Source organism: Anopheles marshallii, chromosome 3 (genome assembly GCF_943734725.1).
Source record: "Anopheles marshallii chromosome 3, idAnoMarsDA_429_01, whole genome shotgun sequence".
NCBI lineage: Eukaryota > Metazoa > Arthropoda > Insecta > Diptera > Culicidae > Anopheles > Anopheles marshallii.
In genome coordinates this window covers 21,927,339-21,941,661 of record NC_071327.1, presented here as the reverse complement: position 1 = coordinate 21,941,661, position 14,323 = coordinate 21,927,339, and the positions used below count along the sequence as shown (strand labels likewise).

At 46.4% G+C, this 14,323-nt stretch overlaps 1 protein-coding gene across 1 annotated transcript; it reads left to right on the top strand.

Annotated features, from left to right (window-relative positions):
* The first annotated feature begins 7,484 nt into the window (after positions 1 to 7,484).
* On the top strand, positions 7,485 to 13,219 carry LOC128715446 (protein Gawky-like). Its single transcript, XM_053810345.1, has 7 exons — positions 7,485 to 10,286; positions 10,629 to 11,015; positions 11,087 to 11,748; positions 11,815 to 11,956; positions 12,036 to 12,581; positions 12,642 to 13,005; positions 13,080 to 13,219. Exons 1-7 carry the CDS (start codon positions 7,485 to 7,487, stop codon positions 13,217 to 13,219), a joined length of 5,043 nt encoding a protein of 1,680 aa, XP_053666320.1.
* Positions 13,220 to 14,323: the final 1,104 nt, after the last annotated feature.

Below are 14,323 nucleotides of genomic sequence, written 5' to 3'. Positions count from 1 at the left end.
TAATCTGTAGTATACACAGGTGCACTCCTGGCAGCAGGGCTATCACACACTGTACCTGTGCTATAAAATCGTGGTATGTGCAAAACAAACGTACACGTAATTCGACACTGGCGCAGGCTAAATTGTAAGAATGCCATGGTAATGATGCACGTCCCGGGCAGCGTGTTGCTTGTCAACGGTGAAATGAGTTCACCCCTGCTTGGAGGGATGATTAACATGCGCAACTGGAAATCGCTACCATGACAAGTGCGACTTGTTATACGACCATTGTTTTGGTACGAAACGGTGAGCTATTCCATTACGCAGTTAGAGCGCCCAGTAAAGAAAGATGATGTTCGTGAATTTTTAGGACATAATTTTAAATGCTTGTCCATATTGGAATGAATAGGTCTATACTTCTTTTATCTAGCTAGGAGTTTTGTTTGGGCTATGTTCTGTAATTCCTGTAGACATTACACAAGGTGCAGCGTGAAGCCTTATATGCCAATTTGCTGATCAACGGACAGCAAATAAAAAAAAAGGCATATAGGCTGCATCGTTGTAACTAGAACGAAATGATTTTTCTCCTTAATATTCTATAAATTACATGTTGTATTGCGTAGGATTATTTAATTAAGTTGCAAAATAAAAAAAAAATGACAACGGTTTGATAATTCAAAATCAAGTTGTTGGACCTAAATTGGGAAAAAAACATAAAAGCTCATACTGACAGCTTTTTGTGGTTAAACAAAACATAAGTTGTATAAGAATAATAGGAAAATATTTGCAATATGTTTGGAGATTTTTGTAGCCATTTCTTCTTCAGCAACCACCTCTGTCAGGGTAAAACGATCATAGCTGTTCCGGCTGGCAGCTCACCCTCACCATCGTGAGCTATGGGGCATACGCTTTCCGCTTTACTGCAACGCTTCACGTGATGATCGTCTCGCTTTTGAAGATAGACATGATCACGAAGGCATGTCGGGTGGGTACGACGATGGCCATGCTATTCGCTCGTTATAATTAAAGGCAAATATTTTTTCTTTTACTTTTTCGTCAGAATTGATATAAAAAACCAATTAATGCCAGGTGGTTCTATTAAATAAATTCTTTTTTTTTATAATTGGTAAGTCGTTTCAAACCATATACATTTTGAGCTGGCATAATAATGGACACCTTCAACGACAGAAAAACAATACTAGACTAAATTATGTAATACTAACATACAGCCGGCGATCATATTGTTGTTAATAGACGGGGTTAATGGTGAGCAGTAAGGGTAACACCAACCCTGGCAGTCCGATCACTCTCACGTGCGATCTCTCTCTCTCTCTCTCTCTCTCTCTCTCTATCTCTCTTACCCTCTTTTTGATGAGGTTCAACTACCTCGGCGTCATGTTTTCTGTGGAACGCGAATCATGCTCGCAATGGCCTCATTCAAAGTGGTACGGAATGCAGCCGCACACACAGTGATTCTCTCCATTTTGCGTTTGTGTGTGAGCGAGGGCGCGCACGATTGTTTGCATTTGCGATCGCGATCAGCGGTTAGTACTGCGATGTGAGGTGAGCTTTCGTGCGCGCACTAAGAAAGCTCCCAGCAAAATTGGGACGCTCGAACCGAAACGAACGATTGTGTTGGGGCAAATAAAGATTTGGAATTTGATTAATTCTACATTAGCTAAAAGGTAGAATATTATGTAATGTTTTGATCAAAACTATGCTTAAAGTTAGCTCTTAGCTCAGAGGGGAAGATCACGGAGTTTTGATTTTTTTATTAATTAATAAGTAGATTGTACACTCAGCAAGTCATGGATTAAACTTCATGGAGTTCTGTTAAAATTCTTTTAAAAAATCAATAGAGTATCTAGTTCTTGAAGCTAATGAACCATTCGGCTTCTAAGTTCCAAAACTACAAACTTGATTATCTCAAAAACCAGATTTTCAAAGTTGGTAGACATCATAACTTGAATTAAGAATTTACGTTGTAAATGTTTAATTTTTCTACCTAGCCAACAAATCCTAACTACGATGACAGAATACCAATCAATGATTAGTGGAAAAATATTATCTCCGTTCTAACTCCAACAGTGCGGCCTCTATAATGTCCGCCGATCAACAGGTTGCTGTCGAAGCGGACAGTGCACCTTGTCGCAAGTGCTTGAATTTTATTTTTCTTTTCATTTTGTTCAATAATAACCATATATTATACATATATTGTACATATATTGCCATTTTTGTATGGCACGGTATCCCTTGTGGTAGATTATTGGAAGGCATGGTCCAAATTTTCCGCTCGTTTATTAGCAACGGTGCGTTTTTGTTGCGCTGTTTAATGAAAAAGATTCGATCGCTGACATAAAAAGGAACCCCTCACCCCCGTCCCCCTCAGCAGATCAATGATCGCTGCTTCGTCCCTGAGGTGATCCGTAGCGGTCTGCTCAATCACGTTACTGTTATGTTTCACAGGCGCTGGTGAATGGTCGCGCGCGCACAGAACTTCACGGCGGCCCATTCGCGGTGATTCAAAAATTCCGTGTGTCAAATCCGAACGATTCGTTTTTGCGTTTCATCGGTTCCGTTTTTGTCTGCTCGAACCGTCAACAATCCCACCACCCACCCCCACCCCACCCTCAGATCTTCGGCCAATGCACTCGTTGCTGTTGCGAGTGCAACCTTGCTTTCGCAGCTTTTGAGAGTTGCGGGGTTGCGCTTATGCCATTTGATGTATCTCTGACGCGAACAGAACACGATTCGGTGTGGAAAGGGAACCGGGGCAAGGCTTTGCGTAATAGTTTATTGAACCGAAACCGTTTGTTTTTAGTGCCCTTTGCTTTGTGTGTGCTTTGGAGTTTTTGGGAAGGGGGACGGGGGTTGGGATCGCAGACACACTTGGTGTTCCACAAACACATACATATTGGCGCCCAACCGGCAATCCGATCATCGAACGTTGGGACTGACCATTGGCGTGATCCGGCGTAATGTGTGTGCCTGTGGAACCTTTGCTTACCTTCGTACGGATCGTTCCACGTTCGAAACACACGATCAAAGTTTGTAATGGTGCGATAGTCGGCAGTATGCCGGATTTGTATTGGTTTTCGTTGTTGCTTGTCTTTTGATGTCGAGTCGCAATTTCAAATGCCTCCTCTACGTCTAGCAGTGGGGTTAAAATGGTGTTTTTGCTGCCGTGCATGACCCTACCTTAATTTTAATCTAAATATAGAACAATGTGTACAATGTAAGAAACAACATTTTCTGTCATATTGCTTATTGTTCTCTGACTTCCAAACAAAACAACTTTACGTTCTGAAAGCTTTACGGCTCTACTTAAAGGGGAAGTACACTCTAGACAGCGTAACTCTTCTGACTAACCAACCTGCTCTGATAGGAGGACATTATAATCTCCGCACCCTAAAAGCTATTATAAAATTGAAGTAGTTATCGCTTATTATCCGACTAATTTCCTGTCACAGTACGTAGTATTTGTTATTGGGTAAAAACAAAAAAGTTTCTCGTTGGCGTCTTGGAAAAATTAGGTTTGCCACGCAAAACTGAACATAAAAGCTTCCTTCAAAGCACAATTGTTCAAGATCAAGTCGTATCATGACAGAAAATAATGTATAAACTACAAAAATTCTAACCCGTGTTCCTATTGGGCGACTCGTGTTTAAGTTATGACGTTCGCCAATTTTGAAATAATTTCATTTCGAAAACAGCACGATTGAAATTTCAAGTCCTGTTCGGAGCACTTGGACATTACTTCGCATTTCGGTCTGTCCGTATAGAACGGAGATGTTTCATAAACTTCGCGGTTAAACATCTAAAAGAATAAGAACTCGCTACCTCCTTAACTGATGTTTCGAAATGAATCGAACCCTTATCCAACTTTTCCCTATGTCCAAAGCATCCTCTGCGAGAAGAGAAACACCCAAAAAGGTCATACAAAACTAGACGAATCGCAACGTCTGTATCAAGCTTGAATTACTCGATCGAAGCTTGATTCTCGGTGACCTTAAAAACCATCTACCCCATCGGTAAAGGGGCATTCGTTGATGTAAAATTTCTCAGCAGCGAGAATAAATTGCGTCTTTCCATGTTAATATTTGCTTTGCTATAAAAATCGGTATGAATATTAATGGATCGCGTGCAGACTGGCAGGAGAGCGAACGCAAATGCTACCGGTTGTGCGTGTGTATTGGAATGGAATTTGTTTTGATTTTTGGCACTATCCCCCCCATTCACGAGTTCGCAGCCGTGTGCGTGGAAAAAAAAACTGCTAGCTGATGGTCGCGCCGATTGCGCCGAAGAAGTTGTATGTTCTCGGAAGAAATAAACAACAAGAAAACGTCAGAATAGATAAAGTTAATGGGAGTGTACGAACGCGGGGTTGAAGATGCGAAGGCAGAGATGGGAAGCGCGATGATGTTTATGTATTGCAGCATCGCGATCGTGTAACGGTATCCGTCTGTCCGTCTTACCGACGAGCTTTTCTGCTTCACATTGTGGTGAGTCTTTTTTTTTTTTTGCGTACCACAATTTCGACCAGAGCAATGAATTCTGTAGTTGGCCTTCAACATGCCGCGTGGCATGATTCTATGGGAAAGAGACATCAAAACGCTGGCGCAACGCCAGTCCCGGGGGAGAAATGTGAAGAGAGATGATGAATTAATAAAAAACCCAACGGCATCGGAAGAAATTGTTTATTGCGTCCCGAAACCTGAACCTGTGCCGATCCCACGGGTGCCTAACGGGGGAGCGATAAAGCTCGCTCTTTAACGGCGCCGGCTCGAGCGAAGATTGGGGCCTGCACGAGATCGTTTTACCGGTAGTCGCTGTGGGAAGAAATGAATAATTTGTGACTTTAAATAGGTTCATTCATTAGGTTTGAATGGGGTGAAATTGTTTGGCTTTGATTGGCGTATGGTGTGATTTGATACTAACTGCTAGTGGTGATAGACTTATTCTCATGATAAGATTACACGTTTAGTTAAGATAGTAATAGTAAGGAAAGTTAGCGTATTTAATACATGTAGTCTTTGGCCATTTCATTGAGAAATTAATATCCGATCGCTTAGGAGATTAAGCGCTTGTTGGGGATCACACAATAATACTTGGCTCATGAAATATATTAATTATTAAACATTTTCTTAAGCAAATATTCGTTTTTTGGTCTAATCATCTCTCTGTTTCTTGTTTTATTTTTAGGTGCTAAAACAAATAAAACTAAAACACACACCACCGAGTTAAGAAAATCAGACGAAACGAAACTGGATCACTGGATCAATCGGTACAATGGTATAGATGAATGAAGAAAATTTTGGAGAGCCAGCATTAGCAGCTACCATCTCCTGTTCGGTCACCATTACATACCATTAAGGAAAATCTGTGATATATCCCACTCTCTGGGAACACCCTTCCCATTGGACAGGAGTGTTTTGGGGACCCGACGTGGTGTGTGCCTCCGGGCGTTAAAACTCCGTCCTAAGTGGTAAATGATTCGATAGATAGATTAAACGATTCGACAACTAGATCATAATACTAAGCGCTTCTTTTTCATTTCTCTTTTCTACCTTGTCACAGGGTGTAAAGGTGCTTCATCTCCCTGCCAACAAAAACAAAACTTAAGTTTAGGTTTGATTATATGTTAACGTTAACACGTTGGAGAGAATAGCGGTGTTGATCGCAGCAGCTGGATCGTCACCGTGTTGTACCTGTCACCGGCCATAGCCGTGTGTAAAGGAAACATTCCTAACCAAGGACATGTTGTGTGCATCGTGTTCCCGGGTGGCAGTATTGTACGAGCAAGGGAAGACCACCACAAGATAATAATTTACTATACACACACCCTTGCGAAACCATCGCCTAGTACAATAAAACGGGGAAACAAAAGGAACTACTAGCAAAAGCTTAAAAAAGCTGAGGAAGGTTGTGTCACATCTTCCATGTTGTAGGGTTTTTTTTTTGGTTTAAAACACAAATGCAAACAACTACTCGACATTAACAATCAACCAGTGTGAATGTACCGTAGTCTTTTAGTGCAATACGAACTGATTAGTACCATTTAGGGGCAAAAAGGGGCCCGCAGTAATCATTCGCGTGTGGGGTGTGATTCTCGCATTTAAAACACAACAAACAAATGTCATCAGTTCATCTAATTCATGTCGTGTATCGGTGTGGCTGAATGTGCGTACTACGGGGTGTATTTGAGCAATATTGTGTGACGGCAACAAACTACTACTTACAAAAAGTACGCTTTATTTACCGAGTGATGTACACGTGGTGCAATTGAATGTGAGTTCCAGGTTGGAAGATTTTGCGAGTAGCAAAAGCCCCTAGCTTTAATGTAAATTCGTGTTTCAAGTTATCGTATGCGTTCAGCGCCCCGTGATAAGTGTGATCAGTGATTAGTCGCTCTCGCCGAACCATTTCGAAGTGGCTCGCTGAAGAACGGATCGAAAACAATCGGAATCAGTTGCTCCACCGAAAACAAAAAAAAACAAAAAACAAAACAAACAAACACAACAGAGAACAAGGCTGTTTTCTACCGTTAAAGACAGGTTTGAATGTTCTTGGTGATTTCACGTTCACAACAAAAAAGTATAACGTCCTAGACATATCCTAAGGCCCCGCGTCCCGCGACTACACAAACTCCGGCAATGTGTTGTTTTGGTGTTTTTGGGAGAAATTGAACAGTCTGCGGACAAATCGTTACCCAATCGTTGACGTGAATGCTGTTGTTTCTCTGCAAAACATTCCCAAAGTCGAAACAGTATTTCACAAACACGCGGGTCAAACACGACGGCACAAAGGAGAGGATTGTCCTGTATCAGCGCGGAACCACTTATTCAAAGGCACAAATTGTGGCAGCAAAATCGGCAGAGCAGTTTATGTTCGAGGCACCAAGTGGACCAAGGCGCGAGTAGCAGATATTGGTGTCATTTTAAATGAGCCCCAAACAAACAATGTTACTCAGCAGAACGGACCGAAGTCTGACAGGATAGCTTTCCATGTGTGGTTGGTGGCACCAAAAACGAAAACAAGTGGGACAATTCATTCTTGGCTGGTTTGTTAAGTAAGAAGGGAAAGCTATATTAAAGGCCCGAACGCAAGCGTGCTAAAGATTGTTTTTCCAGTGACGAAAACAACAAACATGCGCGCGTGAACACGAATAACAAAACAACAACAAAATAACCCCGAAATTAACGAAAGCCATACGTCCTGCGCCAAAAAACACACGAACGAAAAAAAAAAAATTACGCCGTTACTATGAGATGTGATTTTCTTGATTACCTGACTAACCGACTTACGTGTTAGCATTTATTTTAAAAGTATTTGTACCGGACCGTGAGCGCGTGATAGGGGGAAGGCGTGTAATCATTTCCTTGAGAGGTACTTGGAAGCAACGCCGTCTCTAATAAATTTCGATTGTGGTACGGCTCGAGACATTTGTACGATCGCACAAGTGGGATCGGTTTGAATTTCGTGGATAAAACAACACACACCACAGAATGATCCCTACGGACCAAACCGTAGAACATATGCTATATCGGGAATTATCATTCGCTGCGAAGGATGAATTGATGAAGCAACCGCACACTCATATGCTGATGCAGAAGCAAATGGATCGTCACGATCAGTACACACCGTTCGACAAACTTGTACGATTGACAGAAAGAATGCGTAAACTGGAAGCGCAAGGTTGGATCGGTTCCGGCCGACTGCGGGGTGGTGGGGAAAGTTCCCTGAACGGAGGAGCCTGGGGTTCACCGCCCGGTGTCGGCGGTGCTGCAGTTGGTGCGGCTGGAGTTTCCGGCTGGAGTGCGTCATCCGTAGGAGGCTCGCAGCCGGGACAGCAGCAACAGTCCTGGAACAGTGGACAGGCGAGTATGCCGCCGCCCGTTGGTCCACCGGGCAGCGGTACGAGACAGGATCTGTTGGGCAAATCGTCCGGTGGCAATGGTGGATCAGCGATGGTTGTGGGAGGTAATGCTAGCGGTGGACAGAGCGGTACCGGCGGTTGGAACCAAGTGGTCAATCCGAACAAACCAGCCTCACAGGCAATGGTTGGACAGGTTCAGCAGCAGCAACAGGTTCCCGGTTCCAATCAGCAAAATTCCGGCCCAGGCTCTAATCTACCACAGGCAGGGAATGGTAATTCGCAATCTGCTGCTGGAGCTGCTGGTGGCAGCGGTGGTGCTGCTGCTGCTGCTGCCATAGCTGCGGGTAGTGGTGTTGCTGCAGGCAGCGGCATGGCCACTACATCCTCCGCCAAGCTCGAACATCTTAACTCGATGCGTGAGGCACTTTTCGCACAGGATGGTTGGGGTTGCCAGCACGTCAATCAAGACACACAGTGGGATGTACCGATCTCTCCGGAACCTGCCACCAAACCAGATCCTTCCCTGAAGGCAACGGTCAACAATGGAACTGAGCTGTGGGAAACAAATCTTCGCAACGGCGGTCAACCTCCCGTGCAGGCACCGTCGCAGAAAACACCCTGGGGCCCGCAAAGCCATCACGGTGGAACATGGGGTGTGGACGATGAGAGCAGCGGTGAGGCAAACAACGTATGGACAGGAGCACCGGGTGCTCCTGGTGGCGGAGGCAGCATTGTTGCTAACGCGCTGGCCGGTACTGCTGGACCACCGCCAGTCGGTGGTAATCCTGGTGCGCTCGTAGGTGGACAAGTAGGAGCGGTTGGTGGTGGCGGTGGTTGGCAACAGGGTGCAACGGCTGGTCCAGCCGGAGTTGGTGGCGGTGCAGGCGGACCCGTCGGCGGTGGTAATGGTATGTGGCAAGCAGGCGCAGGCCTTCCCGGTACTGCTGGTATTGCCCCACCGAAAAAGAATGATAACGATTGGGGTAGCGGTGCGGGTGTCGGTATTGGAGCGGCAGGCGGTGGCAATGGTGGCTGGGGTGAAACGCGTGGTAATGTCGGTGCGGGCGCGGTTGGTGGAACTGGACCGAACACGGGCGTTCCACCGCATCTGGCTTCCCAACTGGATGGATTACCGAACGTGGACATCCGAAGCATGCGCCCACCGGGTGCCGGTGGTATTGATCAGAGCCGTGAATTTCGGGGTGATCCTCGCGGTATTTCTGGCCGCTTGAGTGGTTCAACCTCCGGAATGCTGGAACATTATCCGATGGGAAAAATGCCACCACCGGGCGCGATGTCTTCGGGAGGATCAACCGTCGGAACGGGTAACAATCAGTGGCCGCTAGGTGGTGTCGGTGCCGGCGGAGGACCGGTTGGTGGAGGAATTCCGTCAAGTATGCCACCAACAAATAAAGCAGTTACGGGCGGTTGGGATGACAACTCACCCCCGGCCGTACGTCGCAATCCCAACATCGATGATGGTACCGCGATGTGGGCAGCCGGAGGAGGTCCCGGTGGAGGTCGATCATCCGGGGTACCCGATAGCAGTCAGATAGTAGGCCGCAGTGCGCGCAATGGTCCGCTGGGCGGATTAAACGCTGGTCCCATTGGCGGTGGTGGAGGTCCCTCGGCTGGCCCAGGTGGAATGGGTGGCCCAGGTCAAAGAATGGTCGGTTCTGGACCGGGTGGAAACCCGCTGAAAGCGGACAACAGCAGCATGTGGATAGGTGGGGGACACGGAGCAGGCGGTGCCGGAGCATCCCGCAATGGATCGTGGGATGATCCGTCGATCGGTGGTACAGGCGCGAACAACTGGGATGATAAGCCGGCCGGTGGAACTGGTGGACCGCTCGGGGGAGGTTCTTGGATGGATGGAGCCGCACCCGGTGCAGGAATTCCCGGTGTGGGCAATCAGTCGTGGAACGCGAACAAAAAACCGCTCGGCGGTGCTGGTGGAGCCGTTTGGCCGGATGCATCGTCTGGGGCGGATTTGATGGGCAACGACTGGAACGTCGGTGGTCCGGGTGTCGGTGGAGGCAAAATGACGAGCAAACCACCCCATGGACCGTTGGAAATCATTCGAAGCAGCAAGCAGTATCGCATTCTATGCGAGATGGGCTACAAGAAGGAAGATGTTGAGTTTGCCCTACGCGCTACCAATATGGTGATCGAGGAAGCTCTTGAATTGCTGCAACGGAACGGTTCACTGCCGAATGCAGCCGGTATGGGTAATGCTTCGTCGGGAGGTGATTGGAGAAGAGATGATGCACATGCCCAGCTCGGTGGAGGCGCTGGTACGGGAGGTGGCAACGTTGGTGGTGGTAGCGGTGTGTTCGAACCACCGTTCGGTAACCGTTATTTGGGTGGTGGTGCAGGCAATGGAGGTGGCAATGGTGGAGGCGGCAGTGGACACTCTCTGCATTTCCAACAGGTAAGTTTACGCAGATGGTAACACATGGTTGACGTTAGAGATAGGACTGAGAACTGAGTGAAGTGAATCAAATCCGAGTTAGTGAATTATTACAATCCGTTAATTCATTGACTCACTTCAAGAACTTCCACGTGAGATTTATAACTTACAACTATTTGCACTTAATGTGTATAAGTTCAATTGGATATTTGCAATACAAATTCAATTTATCTCACACTGGATTAATGACACAGAGATTCGAAGTTATTTACTCGTTAGTAAGATTCAACTCAATCATTTATTCTGATTCAGTTCGGCACATTAACAGTGTACATGGTATTAACGAATGTTTCTTCCGTACAGGGTAATCAGAATGGAATGCCAGGAGGCGGTTCTGGGGCCTTAGGAGGAGCCGGTGGAAATCCGAATCTATCCGGTTTGCACGGTCTGTCGTCTAAGTCACTGGGTAGCTATTTGAATCAGGCCCCACCACCCATGGGTGGATTGGGCGGACAGGGTAGCTCCATGGCTCCATTCAATCAAGGCGGTGGAGCTGGCGGTGGAAATAACGCCGTCGGAGGCGGTGGTGGCGGTGGGCAGAACTCGGTCCAACCGAGCACTCAACTGCGCTCGCTCGTGCAGCAGATCCAGATGGCCGTACAGACCGGGTATCTTAACCCGCAGATACTTAACCAACCGTTGGCTCCACAGACGTTCCTGCTGTTGAATCAGCTATTGAGTAGCATTAAGGTATGAACACGCTCCGCATTCAGGAGACGAATTTATAATAATATTTTTATGATATATTTCGCTCGTTTTAGCAATTACAAGTGACCCAGAGTAATTTGCAGCGTGGTGGTGCCGGTTCCAACAATCAAATAGCGATGATTTCCAAGATCAAACAACAGATAGCCAGCTTGCAGAATCAAATTGCTACACAGCAAACGTTGTATGTAAAACAACAGCAGCAACAGCAGCAGCAACAACAACAGCAGCAGCAGCAGCAACAACAACATCCTCACCAACAACAACAGCATCAGCAACATCAGCAGCAGCAGCACCAGCAACACCAGCAACATCATCAGCATTCGTCCGTTGGTAATCCATCTGGGTCCCATTTGGGCGGTGGTGGACATCTTGGCGGAAACTTCCATCGCAATGATCCCAACGAGCTGAGCGCACTGCAGAACAGTCTGTCGGAAATGACACTGGGCAAAGAGCACAATGGTCCGTACTTGTCGGGACCACCGGTCAGCGGTGGTGGTGGAGGTGCAGGCACCGGATCTGGTGGAGCTGGTCCAACCAGCCAGCAGTCGCGCCTAAATCAGTGGAAGCTACCGTCGATGATGGATAAGGATAATAATCACGATTTAACTGATTTTTCGCGCGCTCCTGGATCTACGGCCAAATCGGTTGGACTGGGTGGAAACGGTGGTGGTGGCTCCGGTGGTATGGCGGGGCTGGGTGGATTACAAAACGACGGGTAGGTGTTATTCGTGGGCATCTCGTTGTAGACTACGCGTTACGATATATTATTTGCTACTTGCAGCACCTGGTCATCAGGCCGCGCTGGCATGACGGATGGCTGGCCGGATAATGCATCCTCCGATCTGACTAGCAAAGATTGGCCCTCGAATCAGGATTCGTTCTCTGATTTAGTGCCAGAATTTGAACCCGGCAAACCATGGAAGGTAAGAACGTGGAATGTTGGTGCTGTTTCGCAACCGGGCCTAGTTTGTTTCATTTATTAAATATTGATTCATTTTCCAGGGCACCCAGATGAAGATTGAGGAAGATCCCACCATCACACCGGGTAGTATTGCCCGCAGTCCTATCGCATCGATTTCGGTCGGTTCAACGAAGGATTCAGAGCTGTTTGCGTCCAGCAGCAAACCGTCTCCGACGGATTCGATCAGTCTGTCCTCGTCGACCTGGAGCTTCAACGCGAGCAGCAATAATTATTCGTCGTCGACCAGTGCTGGTGGTATGGGTAAACTCGGCGGCCCATCTAAGAACACATGGTCCGATAGTGGTGTTTCTGGGGCGTCATCCGATGTTTGGGGAGCCGGACTTAGCGGTGGCTCCGGAGGGCCTGGTGCCAATAGTGCGTCCAAAACTCCGCGAGGTCCTCCTCCGGGTCTATCTTCTGGAAAAGCAACAGGCAGTGGTGGTGGTGGTGGTGGTGGTGGCGGTCCGGGCAGTAATGGTTGGATCCAAAGAACGGGTCACAGCCAGGGAGGAAATTGGTCGGGCGGTGGTGGAACATCCGGAACCTGGTACTCTACCTGGTTGTTGCTGAAGAATCTTACCGCACAGGTGCACTGACATTGTTGGCGTTGTTAATGGCGGAATTGTACAATGTTTAATTCGTTTCAGATTGATGGGTCCACCTTGCGGACACTTTGCATGCAGCATGGTCCGCTGCAAAACTTCCATTTGTATCTCAACCACGGTATTGCACTGTGCAAATATTTGACCCGTGAGGAAGCGAACAAAGCACAGCTGGCGCTGAATAATTGCGTTCTCGGCAATACGACCATCTGTGCTGAATCGCCTACAGACAGCGAGGTACAGACGATCTTGCAACACCTAGGACTGCCGGGACAAAATGGTGGCAACGTTGGCGGTAGCACTGCTGGTGGCGGAGGTCAAAACTCAACCACTGGTAGTGGTGGTATTGGTAATTCCAACATGGCACAAACATGGCGTTCAAATGGGCCAATCTCTGGACGTGTCACTGGTAAGGATCTATTACAGTCGAATTAAACGTTCGATGGGAAGTAACAATTGAAAACACACGTTTTGTGTTCACAGATACTTGGGGCCCGTCGTGGTCTTCTTCCGGTGGAGGCAGTAATCTGTGGACCCCGCTGGATGGTCCGACTGAAAGGGGAACTCCATCGAATTTGCACTCATTCCTTCCGGAGAATTTACTCGTTGGCGAGCTTAACTGAACTGTGAACCAGCAACACCAGCAATATGAGAACTACGGTTTGAAAAGTGATGTGCTTTCGTCACCCGTCAAGCGTGGTAACCCGATGAATACGGAACGGAAGTAGTGGTAAGTTTTTAAAGCAAAGTTTTATGCGGAACAATCCGACGAGACGAGCAAGGGGATCCCAAATGGATGCTGTGTTCGGGAATTTAGTTTTAACTTTGTAACGTAAAGTATTGTGATGCGCTATAAAGCGCCACTCAAACAAACGGGTGGTTGTACACTACACACAATCCTTCGAGGTACACATATGCGTCGGTGCGTTGTAATGTTATGGAACATAACTAGTTAAGACGGACGCAACCATAATCAAACGCTTAGACCAATCAGTAAGTGTTATTTCCCGTTACAGACAAAGAAAGGTACAAATGGTTTTGTTGATTAATTTTTAATTTTCACACCGCTTTTTATGTAAATGCAAATAAGCAATGCTTTTTGAAGTAGAAGAAAATCAGTAGAGAATCAAGAGCACGCAGATGTGGACAGAGCGGAAGTGGCAAAAAAAACCTATCACGAAGTGCGCTCTGTAGAGCATTAAGCTATATATTCCAAGCAGACAAATACTTTTCGCATTCGAAATCATCACAAACTGGCGTTGGAGTCAGGCAAACAGAACTATGATTGAACACAAAAAATACAAGAAAAACCAAACGATCGAATGATCGTTGAAAATGTAAAACAACCTACCTAAGTAGTAACGGATATATACCGCGCGTTTCAGGTACATATAATACATATGATATGACGTATACTTTAAGGCAACATATGAACCTGTTAGTTTACACCGAGAAAAACCAGATTTACTAGTAGGGTGGAATTATTACAAAACCTTGCTACCTTTTTCACAAGGTGGGTAGGAAAAGCAGTGCATTATGCGGTGAACATTATACGCTTTCTTTGATGTTTCCATTTGTTTTTTTTTTTAAATGCCTTACCTATTTATTTGTTACTGTTTTAGTTTCATTATTTAGTTAATTTTATGCTCGACCAATGACGAGCTAAGTAATGGATGTTAAGAATAATTTAATTGTTGAATAACCAATGCTACCGGTGAGGAGAATTG

What these genes read in the sequence shown, in the direction of transcription:
- LOC128715446 (XM_053810345.1), top strand. Translation starts at nt 7,485, where the DNA reads ATGATCCCTACGGACCAAACCGTAGAACATATGCTATATCGGGAATTA. An exon ending in ACTCTCTGCATTTCCAACAG is followed by an intron (nt 10,287 to 10,628) that starts GTAAGTTTACGC and finishes TCTTCCGTACAG; the next exon opens with GGTAATCAGAATGGAATGCC. An exon ending in AATCTCTGGACGTGTCACTG is followed by an intron (nt 13,006 to 13,079) that starts GTAAGGATCTAT and finishes TTGTGTTCACAG; the next exon opens with ATACTTGGGGCCCGTCGTGG.